At 42.4% G+C, this 18,401-nt stretch overlaps 1 protein-coding gene across 2 annotated transcripts in view; it reads left to right on the top strand.

Annotated features, from left to right (window-relative positions):
* Positions 1-18,401, top strand: part of SLC4A8 (solute carrier family 4 member 8) — an 89,723-nt gene that overhangs the window by 24,295 nt on the left and 47,027 nt on the right. For both annotated transcript variants that reach the window (XM_036251369.1, XM_036251368.1), the window contains exons 3-11: positions 3,663-3,830; positions 4,333-4,468; positions 5,989-6,149; positions 8,469-8,657; positions 9,643-9,734; positions 10,641-10,798; positions 12,260-12,347; positions 13,475-13,621; positions 14,442-14,542. In XM_036251369.1, coding sequence (XP_036107262.1) covers positions 3,663-3,830; positions 4,333-4,468; positions 5,989-6,149; positions 8,469-8,657; positions 9,643-9,734; positions 10,641-10,798; positions 12,260-12,347; positions 13,475-13,621; positions 14,442-14,542 — 1,240 coding nt within the window. The remainder of the gene's footprint in view (positions 1-3,662; positions 3,831-4,332; positions 4,469-5,988; positions 6,150-8,468; positions 8,658-9,642; positions 9,735-10,640; positions 10,799-12,259; positions 12,348-13,474; positions 13,622-14,441; positions 14,543-18,401) is intronic.

Raw genomic sequence — 18,401 nt, 5'->3', positions numbered from 1 at the left:
TTGTACTTCTTAATTCCTTCATCTTTTTCACCACCACCCTCAATCCCCCACCCATCTGGCAAGCAACAAAAACTCCTCTGTACCTACAAGTCTGTTTCTGTTCTGCTTGTTCATTTTGTTTGTAGATTCGATTGTTGAAAGATATGTATTAATTGCCATTTTATTGTTCATATTTTTGTTCTTCTCCTTCAAGAAGATTCTTCAACATTTCATATAGTACTGATTTGGTGGTGATGAACTCTTTAGCTTTTTCTTGTCTGAGAAACTCTTGATATGCCCATCAATTCTAAATGATAGTTTTGCAGGATAGAGTAATCTTGGTTATAGGTCATTGCTTTTCATCACCTTGAATATCTCTTGCCACTCCTTTCTGGCCTGCAAAGTTTCTTTTGAGAAATCAACCGACAGTATTATGAAAGCTTTTTTGTAGGTAATGAACTGCTTTTCTCTTGCTGTTTTTAAGATTCTCTCTTTGTCTTTAACCTTTGGTATTTTGATGGTGATGTGTCTTAGTGTGGACCTCTTTGGGTTCATCTTGTTTGGGACTCTCTGTGCTTCCTGGACTTGTATGTCTGTTTTTTTTCACCAAGTTAGGAAAGTTTTCTGTCATTATTTTTTCAAATAGGTTTTCAATTTCTTGCTCTCTCTCTTCTCCTTCTGGCACCTCCATGATGCAAATGTTGGCACACTTGAAGTTGTCCCAGAGGCTCCTTACACTATCCTCATTTTTTTGGATTCTTTTTTCTTTTTGCTGATCTAATTGGGTGCTTTTTGCTTCCTTATATTCCAAAACAATGGTTTGTTTCTTGGCTTTACCTACTCTACTATTGATTCCCTGTAAATTATTTTTTATTTCAGTTAGTGCATCCCTCATTTCTGACTGTTCCTTTTTTATGTTGTTGATGTTCTCACCAAGTTTTTTGGAGGTCTCCTTAAGGTCCTTGAAGTTCTTTGAATATCTCGCCAAGTTCCTTGAGCAACCTTATACCCAGTATTTTGAACTCTGCATCTGATTGATTGTTTATCTCCATTTTGTTTAGTTCTTTTCCTGGAGTTTTGTTTTTTTCTTTCATTTGGGACATGTTTATTTGCCTTGCCTCATTTTGGCTGCTTCCCTGTGATTGTTTTTATGTATTAAGTAGAGTTGCTATGTCTCCTAGGCTTTGTAGAGTGGCCTATTGTTGTAGGTGTCCTGTAGGATCCAGTAGCACAGCCTTCCTGATCACTTCACCTGGGCCTCGAGGTGCAGCTTTAGTGTGGACAGTATACCCTTCTGTTGTAATTGAGTCTTAATTGCTATTGGCACATCAATGGGAGGGATCTACTCAGGCTGATCAGCTGCAAGGACTGGCTCTGCCCACTGCCCACTGGCCTCTGACTACCTTGAAGTATCAGCATGTAGAGGCCCACCACACAGAGCAAGACTTACTTCATCAAGGCTCTGGTATCCACTGAGTCCACTCATTGAGGCTGTCACTTGTGGAGGTGGTTGGGTGGTGGTGCTTCGATGTGGTTTGAAGCTGTCCACTGGGTGTGCTGACTCTGGGACAAGGTCAGCCTCTGCCTGTGTTCTATCTGGAGCCGCCAGGCTTAAGCTACAAAGTGATCTGCCAATGGTTGCTTCTAGTGTTGGGCTTGGAGGTGCCCAGGAAAAGCCAAGTTGTGAACCAAGGCTGGCTGCTTCTATTGCCAGACCTGGGGCTACTTAACGAGAGATATGGAGCTTGCCGAGACCAGATGCTGCTTTTTTTAGAGATTTCAGGAAACTCTGAAGCAGGATCCAAAGCAGGCCAATCCTATGGTAAAGCCTTTTGAAACAGCTTGGGTGGGCCCAAAAGTTGGGTGGGACAGGGCCTCAGGGAATCACCAGGGTGGGGAAAACAGTGTAAGCCAGGTTGCTGGAGTCCCAGATATGGCATCTGTCTTCCACCCCGGGGAGAGGTTCACCAAAGGAACTAAGGCCTCCACCAGCACATCTGTCTGAGAGAAAGCTGCCTCTCCAGCCCTTGTCCCGAGGCCAAACAGTTCAGTTCTTCCCTGTATGTCTCAGGTGAATTTCAATCTGCCTTCCTGCCGAGCTTAGAGGGAGCAAGTCCGAGTATGTTCATGTGCGGGCCCTTTAAGAGGAGCTGCCTGGGGCTCTAGAAGCCTCAGTCTCCCTCAACCTCAGTTCCAACTGGTTTTTCAAGCCAGAAGTTATGGGGACTTCTCTTCCTGGCACTGGAACTGTGAGCTGGGCACCTGGTATGGGACAGGGACCCCCTCACTCCTCAGGGAGGACGTTCACAGTGGAGGTGTCTCCCTGATTTTGATCTGCCACACGTGGCTGTGGGACCAGCCCATTCGTGCCTCTGCCCCACCTCTCCTACCAGTCACCATGTGGCTGCTGCTGCTTTATTTTTTTAATATTTTTTTAATCCTCACCCAAGGACATTTTTGCATTTATATTCAGATATAGTGGGAGAAGGAGAGGGAGGATGAGAGAGAAACATGGATGTAAGCAAGACACATCGACTGGTTGCCACCCACATGACCCCAACCGGGGCTGGGGATGAACTGCAACCAAGGTATGTGCCCTTAGCAGGAACCGAATCCGAGACTCTCTGGTCCTTGGGCCGACGCTCTAACCGCCGAGCCAAACCGGCCAGGGTTATGGCTGCTTCTTTAATTTCATAGTTGTAGGACTTCCATTCAGCTCGATTTCAGGCAGTTCTGAATGATGGTTGTGCTTTGGTTTAGTTGTGATTTTGACGTGGTTGTGGGAGGAGGTAATACCGCATTTACCTATGTTGCTGTCTTGATCAGAAGTACCCCACTCTATATTATCTGATATACTGCTCACAAAACCCCTCTGAGTTTAAATAATAAACTTTCAGTACTCTTTTTTTTTTTTTATGCTCACCCGAGGACATTTTTTTGTTTGTTTGTTTTGCATTTATCTTCAGATACAGCTGGAGGGAGAGAGGGGGGAAGAAAGAGAGAGAAACATCAATGTGAGAGAGAGACATCGACTGGTTGCCACCTGCATGACCCCAACCAGGGCCGGGGACGAACCGCAACTGAAGTACATGCCCTTAGTGGAAACTGAACCCAGGACTCTCTGGTCCGCAGGCCGACACTTCTACCGCTGAGCCCGACTGGCCAGGGCATACTATTCCTTTTTTTTATATATATATATTTTATATAATTAATTATAGTATTCCTTTTTAACACAAAGAGATTAGAAACGTGTTCAAGGTCACAAGGCTAGTGAATGATGAGGTCAAGTTTTGGACCCAGGCAGGTTGAGCTGGACACTTAACCACTTTCCTAAGCTGCCTCCTGCCAAGACTGGTTGCAGTTGTGTAGCGTGGCTGTATTGTTTTTTTTACAATTGATAAGATCGTTGTTGTAATAACAACTAGCAATTGTATTGGCCTTTAATGTCCATGCACATTGTTTCCTTTGATCTTAACAGCACTCCTGTAAGGTTTGCAGTTACGTGCAAGCAAAGAAGACCTCCAACTTCTAAGATCTCTGTATCCTTAGTTCTGGAAATCTTTGAAGTTTTATCATTACAGGGTTGTGACCAGGCCAAAGAACTATAATCTTTTCCCCCCTCTTAAATATGCTAGACTCCTTTCACTTAAGGTTTTCTCTACAGACCTTCTGCTTCTTTTCAGGTCATAGAACTCTGTATGTGGGGGTTCGGATGCCACTGGGCCGGCAAAGCCATCGGCATCACCGAACCCATGGCCAGAAGCACCGGAGACGAGGCCGGGGCAAAGGAGCCAGCCAAGGGGAAGAAGGCCCGGAGGCCCTGGCCCACGGTATCACCCCTGGAAGAGAAGGTGGGTGTCCATGGCTCGGAGGCTTGGTGAGGCTGAGGGAAAGTGTGATGGACATTAAGCAGGTGGTCTTGATTCTTTAGCCCTTCTGTAGAGTTTTCAGAACTTGCTTCCAAGAAGAAGAAATGCTTCTAAGAATCAAAAGTATCTTCCTGAAAACTATACAGTTCATGCCCCCCAAATCAATACCATACTAGGTGAAATCATTTGCTAGAGAATTAATAATTCCTTTTGATCAGATTCATCAGATTTCCAGTTTCTTGTGGGTTTTCTTCAAGAGGTCTTAGTTAATAATTTTTTTCCTTCCATAACACTACTTTCACAAAAGGGATTTTTTTTTTAAAGTATCCAGGACTAAAGAGATTTTTTAAAAATCTGCATTCAGGATTACCTTCTCTATACTTCTGAAGTTTTAAGGCCCCCAGATATGCTAAGTATGGCAGAATTCTATTTCTGTTCTAAGCTGAGGCTGGGAGCAGGTCTTTCTCTGTGGTTGGTTTTCCAGACACACCATCTCAGCGTGTTCAGTTCATTCTTGGCACTGAGGACGATGAAGAGCACGTGCCTCATGAGCTGTTCACGGAGCTGGATGAGATCTGTATGAAAGAGGGAGAAGATGCCGAGTGGAAGGAGACAGCCAGGTAAGGCCCTGAAGTAAACTGGGTCAGGGTTTGCTCGGGTAGGTAATGTTACCTTTCAGCAAGTGATAGGCCTGCCTGTCTTTTATTCCTTCATGGGAGAAGTGGTGACTGACTGGAGGACTGAAGTTCCAGAGTATTCTGTGGAGAGTCTGTTTGTTGGCCTCTGTGTGTGTCTCTAGTCACACCTATGCCAGTTTACCTTGAGCCTGGGATTGAGGTCCTCTTTTATTTGTTTGAGGCCCAGAGTACTTCATGGGCTATTTTGATATTATAGGTCAGGATTAGAGTGATGTTTGACAGGGCCACCTTGGTTTGGATCTAGCCCAGAAGACAGAGCACAGACCCAGACTTTTCCTGCAGTGAACCATAGAGTCATTTGGGTTTTAATTCACTGGAATTCCCAGAATTTTTGAGACTAACTTTCTATGGGACAATCCAACCTCATAGAGACCCTCAAGATTATAGCCTGTGTAACAGTAGGCTTTCTGGGGTAGTTGTAGAGTGGCTGTGCTTATCTGAGGCTCAAACCCAAGATGAGCCCTTAGATTAACTAGAGCCATGCCTATGCTCCTTTGCTAACTGACCAGTGAGCCTTATGGATGATACAAAGCCAGTGTGCCTGAGCCTCCGGGTAAGAGGCAATGTGGGTAACTAGCAAAGCGTGGCTCCAGCTCACATCGGAACAGCTCTTCCTGGATGCCTGCTGTATCTGTGGATGTTTTCTACAGGTAGAGAGGATTGAACAAGTCAGTGGACCTGATACCAAGTGAAAAGGCAATTAATCTTGTCATTCTGTCTTTGCACATTGCTAAAGGTCACATGGATAGGCTTTTTAAGGAAAAAAACATAATTTCATTAATGTGATTTCTCAATGCATCCAAATGATAGAGATTAGATCTATTTTTGTTTTTTTTTATCCTCATCTGAGGATATTTTCCCACTAATTTTTAGATGAAGTGGAAGGGAGGGAGGAAGAGAGAGAAACATTGATGCAGGAGAGAGACATGGATTGGTTGCCTCCTGCAGGATCCTGACCAGGGCTGAACCTGCAACTCAGGTTCGTGCTACTGACCAGGAATTGAACCTGAGACCCTTGGGTCTGCAAGCTGACGCTCTAACCGCTGAGCCAAACCATCCAGGGCAGAGATTAGATCTATTTTTAATTGTATAAGTAATATATGGTCATTATAAAAAATTAGAAAATAAAGATAAGCAAAAAGAGAATGAAAATTATGTGCAGAACCCCAGGGATAATGAGGAATATAATATTTAGGGTCTTATACATGTATGTATTTGTATTTTTTTTAATTTCTATAAATAAAAATGGAATTAAACTATACTTAATCTTGCATTTTTATAGCCTGCTGTTTTCACTTACCATTGTACCCTGAACATAGAGATTACATTACAAGTTCAGTATGATTATTCAGATATCTTTCTTTGTGACTTACATGAAAGATTCTCTCTTGAAAAGTCCTCATTTTTTATCTTTGGCAGCTAGTTCTTTGTAATGCTTTCAGGTGGCTGAAGTTTGAAGAAGATGTGGAGGACGGGGGCGAACGCTGGAGCAAGCCCTATGTGGCAACGCTGTCACTGCACAGTCTCTTTGAGCTAAGGAGCTGCCTTATTAACGGAACAGTCCTTCTGGATATGCGCGCAAATAGCATAGAAGAAATTTCAGGTAAGGTTAGGTGAGGGGAAACAGGAATGTTTGCGAAAATCAAGAAGTGTGGTATAGAGGAAAGTATCAAATGGCTGTGTGTCCTCGAGGCAAGTTGCTTAATGTTCCTGACCTCAACATTCTCAGCTGTGAGTTGGGTTTCATACTGAGAAACTACCTATTTCTCAGACTTATGGAATTCAAATGACATGGTGTTTAGTCTTCCATTTGTCTGTTCATTCAGCAAACATTTATTTTGTCTGATTATGTGCTAGGCACTTAGGAATAAAGATAAAACACAACTCCTACCTTCAAAAAGCCATGGAATAATTAATATAAGTGCAACAATGGAGATATGTTTTTATAATAATTAGAGAAAGGGACAACTAGGAGTTGTGAAGAGAAAAGGGAGTTGAAGAAAGATTTTAAAAATAGAGCAGCTAGCCCTGGCCAGTTTGGCTCAGCGGTTAAAGCGTCGGCCTGCGGTCCGGAGAGACCCGGGTTCGGTTCCGGCTAAGGGCACGTACTTCGGTTGCAGTTTGTCCCCGGCCCTGGTCGGTTGTGCGGGTGGCAGCCACTCGATGTGTCCCTTCACGTCGATGTTTCTCTCTCTCTCTCCCTTCCTCTCTCTCCCTCCCACTCTATCTGTACAAAAAATGGAAAAATATCCTCGGGTGAGGATAAAAAAAAAAAAAAAATAGAGCAGCTAGGGAAGACATGTAAGAAATTGAGCCAAAATGCCCCAACTTCTTTAGCAAGATATGAAGGGGAGATGTCTGATGGAATTTTGTGGAGTGGTTGAGTGTTATGCTACTATGTTTTGGTGGTGGAGTTTGGAAAACATCTGGGTGCACATGAGGAATTTTCCCTCAACTGAGCTTGGTTCGACTGAACAGATTATATAAGGATTTCTCCAAACTTTTCTCCATTTAAAGTATCCAAGTAATTCTGCCTCTCTGGGATCACATGGAGACCCAAGGGAGGGGTCTGCACTGATGGGATCCTGTGTCCCGTCTGAAGACTCTAGGGGAAAGTTATTCCTTGATGCTTCTAGTTTCTAACTTCTAGCTTCTAGTGTCTGTCTTATAAGGATCTGTGTCTCTCTTATTTGTCAGTATCATCCAGGATGATCTCATCAAGAGATCCTTAATTACCTCTGCAAAGACTCCCCCCCCCCCTTTTTTTTTTTTTTACAAATAAGAACACATTCACAGGTGTGGGGGTTACATAGACATATCTTTTGGGGGGGGGGGTGTCACCATTCAACCCACTACAGAAATGAAGAAGGAAGAGAATTTTAATTCATCACTGTCAAATGCTATAGAGAGGTCAGGTTAGGTAAGAACTAGAAACACCCATCAGATTTAGCAACTGGAAGGTTATTGATAATTTTATCAAAAGCAGTTTCTTCAAGGTAGTTAAATTGCAATGGGTGGAGGAATTTTTATTTTGAGAACTTGAAGCAATAAAGGGGGGGGGGGAGAGGGGAGAGAAATTGGGAGGGAGGGAGGGAGAAAGAGAGAGATAGGTAAATGAAATAGATAAAGGAGGACTTGGGGAGGATTTTTTTTTTCAAGATGAAGGGTCCTGAAGCATGTTTATAATATGGGGGCAAGGAAACAATCAATTTACAAAGGTTAGAGATAGAGAAACATGGATCTTTGGTTTGAACATTTGAAATAGACTTTCTTTATTGCTACCAGCACTTAGATAGTCATAGATGAAGTTGGAGTTGAGAATAGGTTGAAGTTTGGGGGAGGCTTGGGAGTAGATATGTAGGATTGAAATAAAACTGCTATGGCTCTCCACATTAGGTACCTGATGCATTAATGTTAGTGATGAATCACAGCAATGTTAAAATCTTGGCGGAAGGGAATATAAAGGACTTTTGTCAGATGACAGAACAAACTGGGTAATATTGTAGACTTTTGAGTCAGACAGTCTTGTGTTTGAATCCCAGCTCTGCAACTTACTAGATATGAGACCTTGAGGAATTTTGTAATGTTTGGGCCTGTTTCCTGATCTGTAGAAATTATTATACCAGTCACTTTTTAGAGTTTTTATAAGGATCAGATTAGATAATCTAATATAGTTCCTGGCACATACAAAGTGCTTAATAATTTCTATTTTTAATAATAATGATTTGCTATATAAATAATTACTTGCCACAGTTGCTATCATCAAATAGCTATTTCAGGCACTGAAGAGAAAACTGTATATCAGTGACAGTGGTTGAACTACTTCTTCCTACTCCTTGACCCTCACCCCTTACCCCACCTGACATTGGCCTATTTGGGTCCATTGGCCACCAGAGTGTTCATGTTAGTGTCTGTTTTCCAGACCTGGTCCTGGACCAGCAAGAGCTGTTCAGTGACCTGAGTGACAGCATGAGGGTTAAAGTACGGGAAGCCCTTCTCAAAAAGCATCATCATCAGAATGAAAAGAAAAGAAATAACCTCATTCCCATTGTTCGTTCCTTTGCTGAGGTTGGCAAGAAGCAGTCTGATCCACATTCGATGGATAAAAATGGTAAGATTATTAGGAGTTACTGTTTTCTCTTTATATTAATCAGACATTTGGGAACTAGCTGGAGATACTAAGTTACTAGAGGGCAGGTTTATATTTATCTAATATGCTTCCATGCTCACTTAGACATAGTTACTTTTTGTGATTGGCAGGTGGGTGGCTGGGACTGGTGACCATCTATCTCTTGTGGCACTAGGGATCTGCCTCACATAGACAGACCTCTGTGGACCCAGGGTGAGAGTTTGTAGCCCAGAGTGGCCTCAGAACTGATGTGGCTTTTGGAAGATATTCATTTTGGGGATAATTTTGCCAGAGAAGGTCAGCTGGAGATTTTTAAAGAGTAAAGAAATGTCTTAGATTAGTCTCAGACTTCTAGGCTTGAGATTCTGGTTTCACCACTTGCAAAGTGTGTGATCTTAGGAAATCTTCTAAACCTCTTTAAGTCTCATTTTCTCCTTTGTAAAATAAGTATAATAATAGGTTTTACTCCATACATTTATTGTGAGGCTTCAATAACTCAATTCATGTTAAGGCCCTTAGCCAGGTGCACTAATGAATTTCAGCTGCTGCGGGTTTCATTTTGGGTGGCCAGTCAGGGCCTAATCTACATTGGTCTCCTTGTCTCCATATTTACTGAATAGCAATGTGCAGGGGATATGCCTGGGGACCTATACATTTGAAAAGCTCTCCATGGGAGTCTCTGATATGCGTTTCTGGTTAAGGATTACTACCTTCATAGAGGAAGAAAAGAGGATTGCAAAGGTGTTCAGGAAGAAGGTGCAGGAGTAGTAATACCTCTGTTTTCCCTTTACCACTAATGAGTAGTAAGGAGATAGGCATGTGTGGTACTAGCTTCTTAGTCACTTTAACCTCTTCTCTATGTGAGCTTTGCATAGGAGATAGTCATAGCCAAACAATCATGAATGAGGTGTGTCAGAGCGGGAAAGGGCAGGAACTCAGAGAATTCTGTTTGCTTTTCTCCAAATAGGTCAAACTGTGTCTCCTCAGTCTGTTCCAACTACAAATCTTGAAGTAAAAAATGGAGTGAATTGTGAACACAGTCCCGTGGATTTAAGCAAGGTGAGCAGAGACATGGGAAGTTGGCCTATAGGCTTAAGAGTGTCTCTAGTGGAACCCAGAGTAAGCTTTGGTATTTTAACACCCTTTTTCCAAGACCAGAGCCCCTTCTGTAGAATAGCAGGCCTGCCCATGTCTTCTTCCCTCTACTCCAGCCTGGATGGGGCTGACTCATCCGTTATTTCCACCAGGCTCAACGTGCTGAAACTGAGACTTGCCACAGATAATCCTCCCTGACTCAGACCTCCAGATTTTTTAGATTTCTTTTTTGGCACCTGCCCTCCAGCAAGCTCCTCCTTATCTCCAAGGGTTTTGTCAAAGTAATATATTTGCTACTGTCTTCTAAAATGACTTCGTGCTTCGGACTGTGACTTTGATATCTGAGGCCTCATGGCAGTTTCTGGTTCAAGCCATGATCTGCTTCCAGCCTCTTCCTGCTCTGGTCTATCCTTGACACTGTCTTTCTAAAATACAGGTAGTGCCAGGTCACGTCTCTGCTCATAAGGCACAGAGCCTTATAAAAACCTGAAACCTCTGACAAAACATTTAAGTATTTTAAAATGGGAAAAATTTGACTTAAAGCTTCAAAAATATTTTTCTTTGAGGAAGCATGGTGTAATGAAATACAAATCAGAACACCTGCTTTAAATTCTCTCTCTTAAAAGCTCTGTGGCCCTGAGCGAGCCAACTTCACCTCTCTGGGTCTCAGTTGCTTCATTTCTTAAAAATAAAAATGGAGCTAATAAGACCTTTCTTATGTACTTTACAGAGTTCTGGTAAGGATCAAATGAAATAGGGTGAGAAAACATTTGTTAAATTATAAAATGAGATGAATGTAAGGCATGAGACGGGTGATTGATGTTTGAAGTGATGGCTCCCAGGTTCTCAGAGGCTCTTTTGGATTTTCAGGTGGACCTTCATTTCATGAAAAAAATCCCCATTGGGGCAGAGGCCTCAAATGTCCTGGTTGGCGAAGTGGATACTCTGGACCGCCCCATCGTTGCCTTTGTGAGGCTGTCTCCAGCTGTTCTTCTCTCAGGCCTGACAGAAGTGCCCATCCCAACAAGGTAAAGACAGAGACAGCACAACTCAGCATATTCTGTCCGAAGTACAGATGTATGTGCTCTCTGAGGGGAGAAACCAACTAATACCAAAACTTAGGATAATTAATTAATTTGGGGAATGCTACTTAAAATTCAGCAGCGATCTCACTGGGGTATATTTGGTTAACCTTCATGCAGAAGAATTCTAAGACTTTTAAGGCTATGACTGCACAGTACCTGCAGCCTTGGAAATGGAAAACTGAGGAGCATTCAAAGTGCATAGCAAGGGCTGTCTTACCCTCCCAGTTCCACAGAGCCATATTCCAGGGAAATGTCTCTGCAAAGGCACTGATGTCTCTTTCCACAGTTCCGGCAGGATTTGTTTGGCTTGCAGGTTGTCCACATTTGTCCAAAAGGCTATTCATGCATTCTGAAGGTGGTGATTCAGGTGACTCACAGCCTCATTAATTACAGAATAGTCACATGTCCAGAATAATATTTAGACGTCTCTCCAGGGCTTGATAATTTCAACTTCCTTATTCTTTTCCTCTCCCCATGATTTTCTTATTAGAGCAATCAGTGAGATTCAGATGATAACCTTGAATTTGCATTACAATGCCACATTTGGAAAGAGTGTCTATTCTATAGCAAGGAATTGTGTCTATGAAAATCCTAGGAATTACAACCATGTTATTGAATGGAGTCATGCAAATAGCTTCTAATGCCTATAGTGGAGCTATTATTAGATCAAGGCAGTTCATATCGCTCCATCATTAGTTTACCTCCTTTTATTGCCGTGATAATAAAAAGAGGCATACTAATGATAATTTCTTTTCTTTTCTTTTTTAATCCTCAACCGAGGACATTTTTCCATTTTTTATTCAGATAGAGAGAGAGAAACATCGATGTGAAAGGGACACATCGAGTGGCCGCCACCCACATGACCCAACCAGGGCCGGGGACAAACTGCAGCCAAGGTACATGCCCTTAGCGGGAACCGAACCCGGGTCTCTGTGGACCGCAGGCTGACGCTCTAACCGCTGAGCCAAACCAGCCAGGGCACTAATGATAATTTCTGTCTGATAGGAGAGAGAAATGTTCTGCTGTTTAGAAAGAAGTAAGATGCCACTTTAAAAGAAATTATCTTTATTGTTGAAAGTATTACATATGTCCCCCCTTTCCACCCCCCTTGTCCCACCTCCTTCCTCATCTTCACCACACTATTGTCTGTTTCCACTGGTTATGCATATATGCATATAGAAGTTCTTTGGTTGATCTCTACCTTGTCTGCCCTGCCCCCTTCCCTCTCAGGTTTGATAGTCTGTTCCCTGCTTCCATGTCTCTGAATCTATTTTGTCCATCAGCTTATTTTGTTCATTATATTCCACAAATAAGTGAGATCATGTGATACTTGTCTTTCTCTGACTGAAGATGCCAGTTCTTTATGTTTATTTACAAACTTTCATCCTTTGTGTGTGTTGCCAGATTTCTGTTTATCCTACTGGGTCCAGTAGGGAAAGGTCAGCAGTACCATGAGATTGGCAGATCCATGGCCACCATCATGACAGATGAGGTATGTGCCATTTGTGCTTTTCTTTCATTCATCTCAAATATGTATTGAGTATTTACTCTGTGCCAGGCACTGTGCTAGTTGTTGGGGATAAAATAATTTAAGTTGCAGTGTCGTCTGGGAAGCAGTTCTGGTTATTTCTCTGAATGCTTATTGTGGAAGACTGAGCCCTTTGGAGAGTTTTTCTTCCTATGTCATCTCTTCCTTTCTGAATAATCAAGGATGCATAGAAATATTTTTCTTGGAAAATTATTATTTCCAAGTAGACTACTAAGAGAGAAAGATATTAAGGCTAACTTAACTTTCTGGAGAGGATTGTTAATTAAATGTGTCCAACCTATTTACATAAAGAAACCTCAGTCCTGTTCCACATAGATGAGACAAGTTTGTTAAGTCAGGGATTTATGCTCAGCACTGTAGTGTGAATGTACAAAAGTAGACTTTTTGGCTGCTTTGGGGCTGAACCCCCACTGCATACCCTGGTGAGGACTTCACTACTCATGTAAGTTGCAAAGCAGGGATTTCAAGTCATATGTCTTAGCAGGCAGAGGGGATGGAGGCTGTTTAATCAGCTCTCTTTGATTGGGAGGCTTATTTCATGGAGGAACCTTCATTAGTATTTTCATCCACTTTTTTCAAGCATTATGATCAGGAAAAGTTTTCCATGCATCGTATCTTTTATTCCATTCTTTGAGGAGATAACAGAATTATACAACTGTAGAATTATGGACTGTCTTATACAAATGTCTTATCTCTTCTGTGTGTGTGTGTGTGTGTGTGCACGCGCGCATGCGTGTCCCAAGCGGGAACCGAACCCGGGACTCTCTGGTTCACAGACCGACACTCCAACCACTGAGCCAGACCTGCCAGGGCTGTCTTATCTCTTCTTATATAAATAGACATGTATTTATTTATTTATTTATTTATTTATTTATTTATTTATTTATTTCATTTTTAGTTTTATTTTTAAAAATCCTTACACTTCTCTAAGTGCTAAAGTTTTCTACATGTTAGATCCCCATGACAGAAATAAAAACCAAGAGGTTGTATTAATTCTTCACCATATCCATTGGTGATTGTTTTAAGTAAAGCCATTTTCACCTTTCCTGAGGGTTTTTTCTTCTCTGTAGATTTTTCATGATGTGGCATATAAGGCAAAAGAGCGAGATGATCTCCTGGCAGGGATTGATGAGTTCCTAGACCAAGTGACGGTGCTTCCTCCAGGGGAGTGGGACCCTTCCATTAGAATTGAACCACCCAAAAACGTCCCTTCCCAGGTAATGTATATGCGTTTGCCAGTGGTGGCTTAGTGTCATTGAGTGCCCAACCGTGGACAAAGCAAAGGCCATGTTGTGTATATGTTAAATAAGTCAACATGTGGCTCTGTTTCAGGGCACCTAGAATATCAGAAAAGTAATAAAAAATGAATATGCAGTAATACAGATTGGCTCAGATGTGATAGGTTCAGTCAGGATTACCCAGGATGAATTTTAAGGCAACTTTGGTAGAATTGATGTGGAATGGCAGAGAGGAGAGGGAAGGACATTTTTTGGGAGTATATCATGAATAAGCCATTTTAAATGAAAAGAGCAAGTTATATAGAGAGAGCAAATAGAGTTCCCCATACTTTTTTGACAGGTAAGATGGGAAGGGTACTCCTACTATGCACTGGACAGTAAGCCAGGTGTTTTACATATGCTAATCCAATTTTCTCAGCAACATCCCCAAATAGGTATTGTTATCCTTAGTTTTATGAATAAAGAGTAAAACAATCTTCAGGGTTTTAAGGTAAAGTAAGATTATATAAAGGCATATTTGAAACTGGAATTTAGGTTATATCTGATGCCAAAGCCTCCATTTTTCTGTTTCTGGGCAAGGCAGAGTAAGAAATCAGATACTAGTAGATAGGTGGAGAAATTATGTTGTTTTTCTTCAGGAAAGTTGACAAACTGCCCCAAATCAATGAGTGCATTTCAAAGCTGCAAACACTCGGGCATTTTTTTTTGGCTGCTTTTGGATTATTTTCCACTCCCCCCTGTTAGAGAAAGAACAGACTAGATGGTTGAACTAATTAATTTTGTGGTCATCTGTTAAAAGGAAAAAAGGAAAATGCCTGGTGTTCCAAATGGAAACGTTTGCCACATAGAACCAGAACCACACGGGGGCCACAGCGGGCCAGAACTGCAGCGCACTGGGCGGTAAGTTCTGAGATGTTTTACAGATGATGCTGCCTGCTGGGCAGACATCCCGTAAAGCAATGAGTCATCCTTTTGCTTTCAGCCTTCTTCTCTGTTGGATCTTAATTGGCTGGGAATGACTTTTCAAATGGAACCATTGACTATAAGTGTTATGAATATACCAAATATTGTATTCACTCATTCAAGTTTCTCAGACCACCTACCATGTTGTCTCACCTTCAGTTCTTTCCACACATTGTTCTCCTTCCTCATCTCCAGGCTAACCTGATACTTATCCTTGAACTCGGGTTAGGTATCACTTCTTTAGGAAAGCCTTCCGGGACTCTCTGTAGATGAGGTTACATGTTCCTGCTATGTGTTGTCACAGCTTTGAGCTCTGCCCCTTGCCTGCCTGCCATCCTACCCCTAGCCCTCTTATTATACTTTATTATTATTGCTTGATTCATTGTCTTTCCTGCTAGAATATTTGCTCCATAAGGGCTGGGACCCCCATTATATTCCTAGAACCCAGCAAAGAGCCCTGCACAGAGCAGGCACTCAATATTGAATGAATGAATGAATGAATGAATGAATGAATGAATGAATGAATACTTTTAGAATGATGCCTATTCAGAAATATGAATGGACCAGGTATGGATAAGTATTGAGCGATTATTTTATGAAACTCCCTTAGGGTAGAAAAATAGGTACTATTTTAGGTGTGTGTCTCAGAATAGGAAATCTGTTCTTCTAGGCCAAGATTTTAAGGGTTATGTTCAAGAAGGAGGTTCTGTGGTAGGTGAGGGAAGCAGGTCCCCAGACTAGGAAGTTTTATTTGCCAAGTAAGGTGGTAGTAAAAGAGGATGAGATTTTGGGTTGGGGTGATATCCACTGGTATCCCCCAGATAATGGGAGAAGGTGAGACTGTGGTCCTGGCTCTGTAAGTTGTGCTTGTCTAAGAATGATCTGCTGGGAGGAGGAGATTCTCAGAACAAGACTCAGATCATGGAAAGAAGTTTTTAACATTTTCTACTCCTTTGTTTTCACTTTATTTTTTTTCTCCTTGCTTACAATTGCTTTCCTTATTTTTCTATCTTTAGTACCCCACCCAGTGGAAACTCAGGTGTTTGTTTTGTTTATTTGTGGAGAGTGATTTCTTTTTCCATTCTTGGAAATTCAGGGAGAGAGGGAGTAAGAGGAGACTGAGGAGCTGGAGAGAATCACACTTAATTAGCAGTGGCCTGATAGGGGAGTGTGATTCTGGGTTGGAGGAATGCATTGAGGATGGGGAAAGATAGGTTAAGTTCTGGGAAGGGCATCACTGGAGGAATGGAGGATCCCTTTGATGGAAGGGTCACTGAAAAGAAGGAATAACCTCTAAGAGTAAGTGTAACATTTTCTTTTAAGTGGAGAGGGGTCTGAATTGGGTGAGGAGGCCTGGTATCAAGAGGCAGTTCAAGGGAAGCATCTGTCCTTGGAATAGATTCCAGGATTGAGACTGTCTTAGAGGAGGTGGTAGTTTTTAAGGAGAAGAGTCTTGGGGTATGGATTTGATAATATTTAAGAGTTATGATTTATCTTTTGAATATAAAGGGTATCTTCACCCCAGGATTTAGAGTTTGAAAGTAGGAGAAAAGAGGGCAGTAAGACTTCCTCCAAATAGATAATCCACGCAGAGGTAAGACTTCAGGTTTCTTTTGGTGTCAGAGAGAGGAGAGGAAACTTGAGTTTCAGGCCTTTTGAGTGGGGTCCCCTATAATCAACTTCATAGGGGGTTTAGGAGACTATTAGATTGGATTTCAATAGTTATAGAACCTTAGGAATGGTACCTGACATCCTCCCAAAAAATTCTATATAGCTAGGACCATCGAATGTTTACCCACCAAAAACAAATGGCTTTACTCACAAATTCAAATGAAGTTTGAGGAAGTTCTTCCATAATGTCATGTCAGGAACTTCTGGAATTGACAAAGCTGAAAGAGGAAAGGTTATTTGAGCTCAGAGCCCACTTTTGTCCAGTGTCTGCCCTGTGTCCATCTGCACACTCATCGTACCTAGCCAGATGAGAGAGAGAGCTTTGAATGGAAGAAGGAAGGAAGGGGGGAGGGGGAGGGAGGGAGAGAGGGAGGGAAGGAGGGAGGATCATTCATGCTTGGTGTGGGAGATGCTTTCTCTTCCTAAGCTCCTGAAGTTTTCCTCAGAGCCCTTTGTAAAAGACCCCAAAACACTTTGCTTTGCTCCTATTTTAGGCCGGTGACCTAATGCCTATATCAGGGACTATCCTTCCATGCTAGCTCTGGCCTCTTCTCCAATCTCAATTTATGTAGGGGGTGAATGTGAACCTTCCCCTGCAGATGGACATTCAAGAATTTTCTGGACCCTCTTGGACTGCACAGACTAAAATACATTAGCCTGGGTTTTATGATTCTTCACACTATTAGTTGTGTTTCTTTGAGGTGGTGCACAACCTGGGGTAGAACTTGGAGACTTGGAGGCTACCGTTTTCGTTGGATGGAGAGGTATTGGAAATGTGGGAGTGCAGACTCTAAGACGGGGAAAGGAGACAGAGTTGCAAACAGCACTCTGAGTCTTGTGTTCCCTGGTCACCAAGCCAGGGCTCAGATAGCATCTTAGATGCTGGCATAGGCAGTGATGCAGTGCGCTCCTGTACACAGCGAGAGGAAGTCTGACAGACTGTTCCTAGGCCAGATGCTTCACAGCAGAGAAGGTACTCTGGAAAGGGAGTTTCCAAGGTAAATTTATGCACTTAATTGTGGATGCCACTTTTGGGAAGGGTTAATAAAAAAAAAAAGAATCAGGAGCTGCTATCTCTATGATCCCCTCAACACTTCAAACAGGTTTCTTCCAAAGCACACCAGACAAATGGATGGCTGTCCTGTCCCTAAAGCCCTTCAGATAAGGGCTTTGTAAGTCAGTGCTCCAGAGCCTAGTGACCCTCTGCTCAGGTAAGTCTTTGTTGCATCCAGCTTAAATTCATGTTCCTGTGTGCCTCCTACCTCATCTCAATTTGAACATTAAAGGTAGTGTTGAAGGGAAAGGAAATCTAAAACGTGGGGGGAAATTCCATATCTGATTAACATCTGTGGTAGATGTGCAATTATGGTCTGATTTTCTGCATGAGTGAGGAATGTGGCTGACTCCATAAACAGTGTTAGGAAATTATTTTATTAATTTTTAGTTATATTATCAATAAGAGCCTCAGAGCTGTTCTCTTCCCTTTTAATTACTGCTAGGCAGACAGATGTCCTCTCTACGGCTTCTCATAAATCCATTTCACATGAATCTTTTGTTTGTTACTCACCGACACTCTTCCCTGAAGGTGCCTCCTGCGTCCAGGGGCTGACCAATCATGGCAGCATCTCAGGTTGTCTCAGTGTGGTGAGGCTCATTATTGTAGGAGATTCTTCTGTCAGAATAATATCCTTCAGAGGATGGTCATTAGTGATTGAGGGTGATATTCTCGTGGTACTAAGATGCTATGTTGGCCAAGGACCCAGAAACACTAGAATCTTGCCCCAGACTAATTGCAGCTGCCTGTAAGTTCCTTAAGGGGCTATTTACCCAGACAAGAAAACAAGAAAAAACACTTTATTACAAACTGGAGCCTTGGTTTCAAACCCTGAGGCAGATCTCTTGTGCTCTAGGTTGGACCCTATAAATTGTCCCTTCCTAAGTAGGTATGCCAGACAGGCTAAAACCAAAGCAGGCCACAAGGCTGGCTCTGCTACTCTCCCCTAAGCCCAGATCCACACTGGGATGTTACTGCTGTAAACTGAGAAAGGGTGAATCACAGCTATGTCCACCCAATCCAGAGGAAAGAGCAAGTGGATATGATAGAACAGTGTCTTCCCTGTGTCTA

Source organism: Molossus molossus, unplaced genomic scaffold (genome assembly GCF_014108415.1).
Source record: "Molossus molossus isolate mMolMol1 unplaced genomic scaffold, mMolMol1.p scaffold_m16_p_10, whole genome shotgun sequence".
NCBI lineage: Eukaryota > Metazoa > Chordata > Mammalia > Chiroptera > Molossidae > Molossus > Molossus molossus.
Note: the sequence above shows the minus strand (reverse complement) of the source record. Positions and strands in the feature narration are given on the sequence as shown.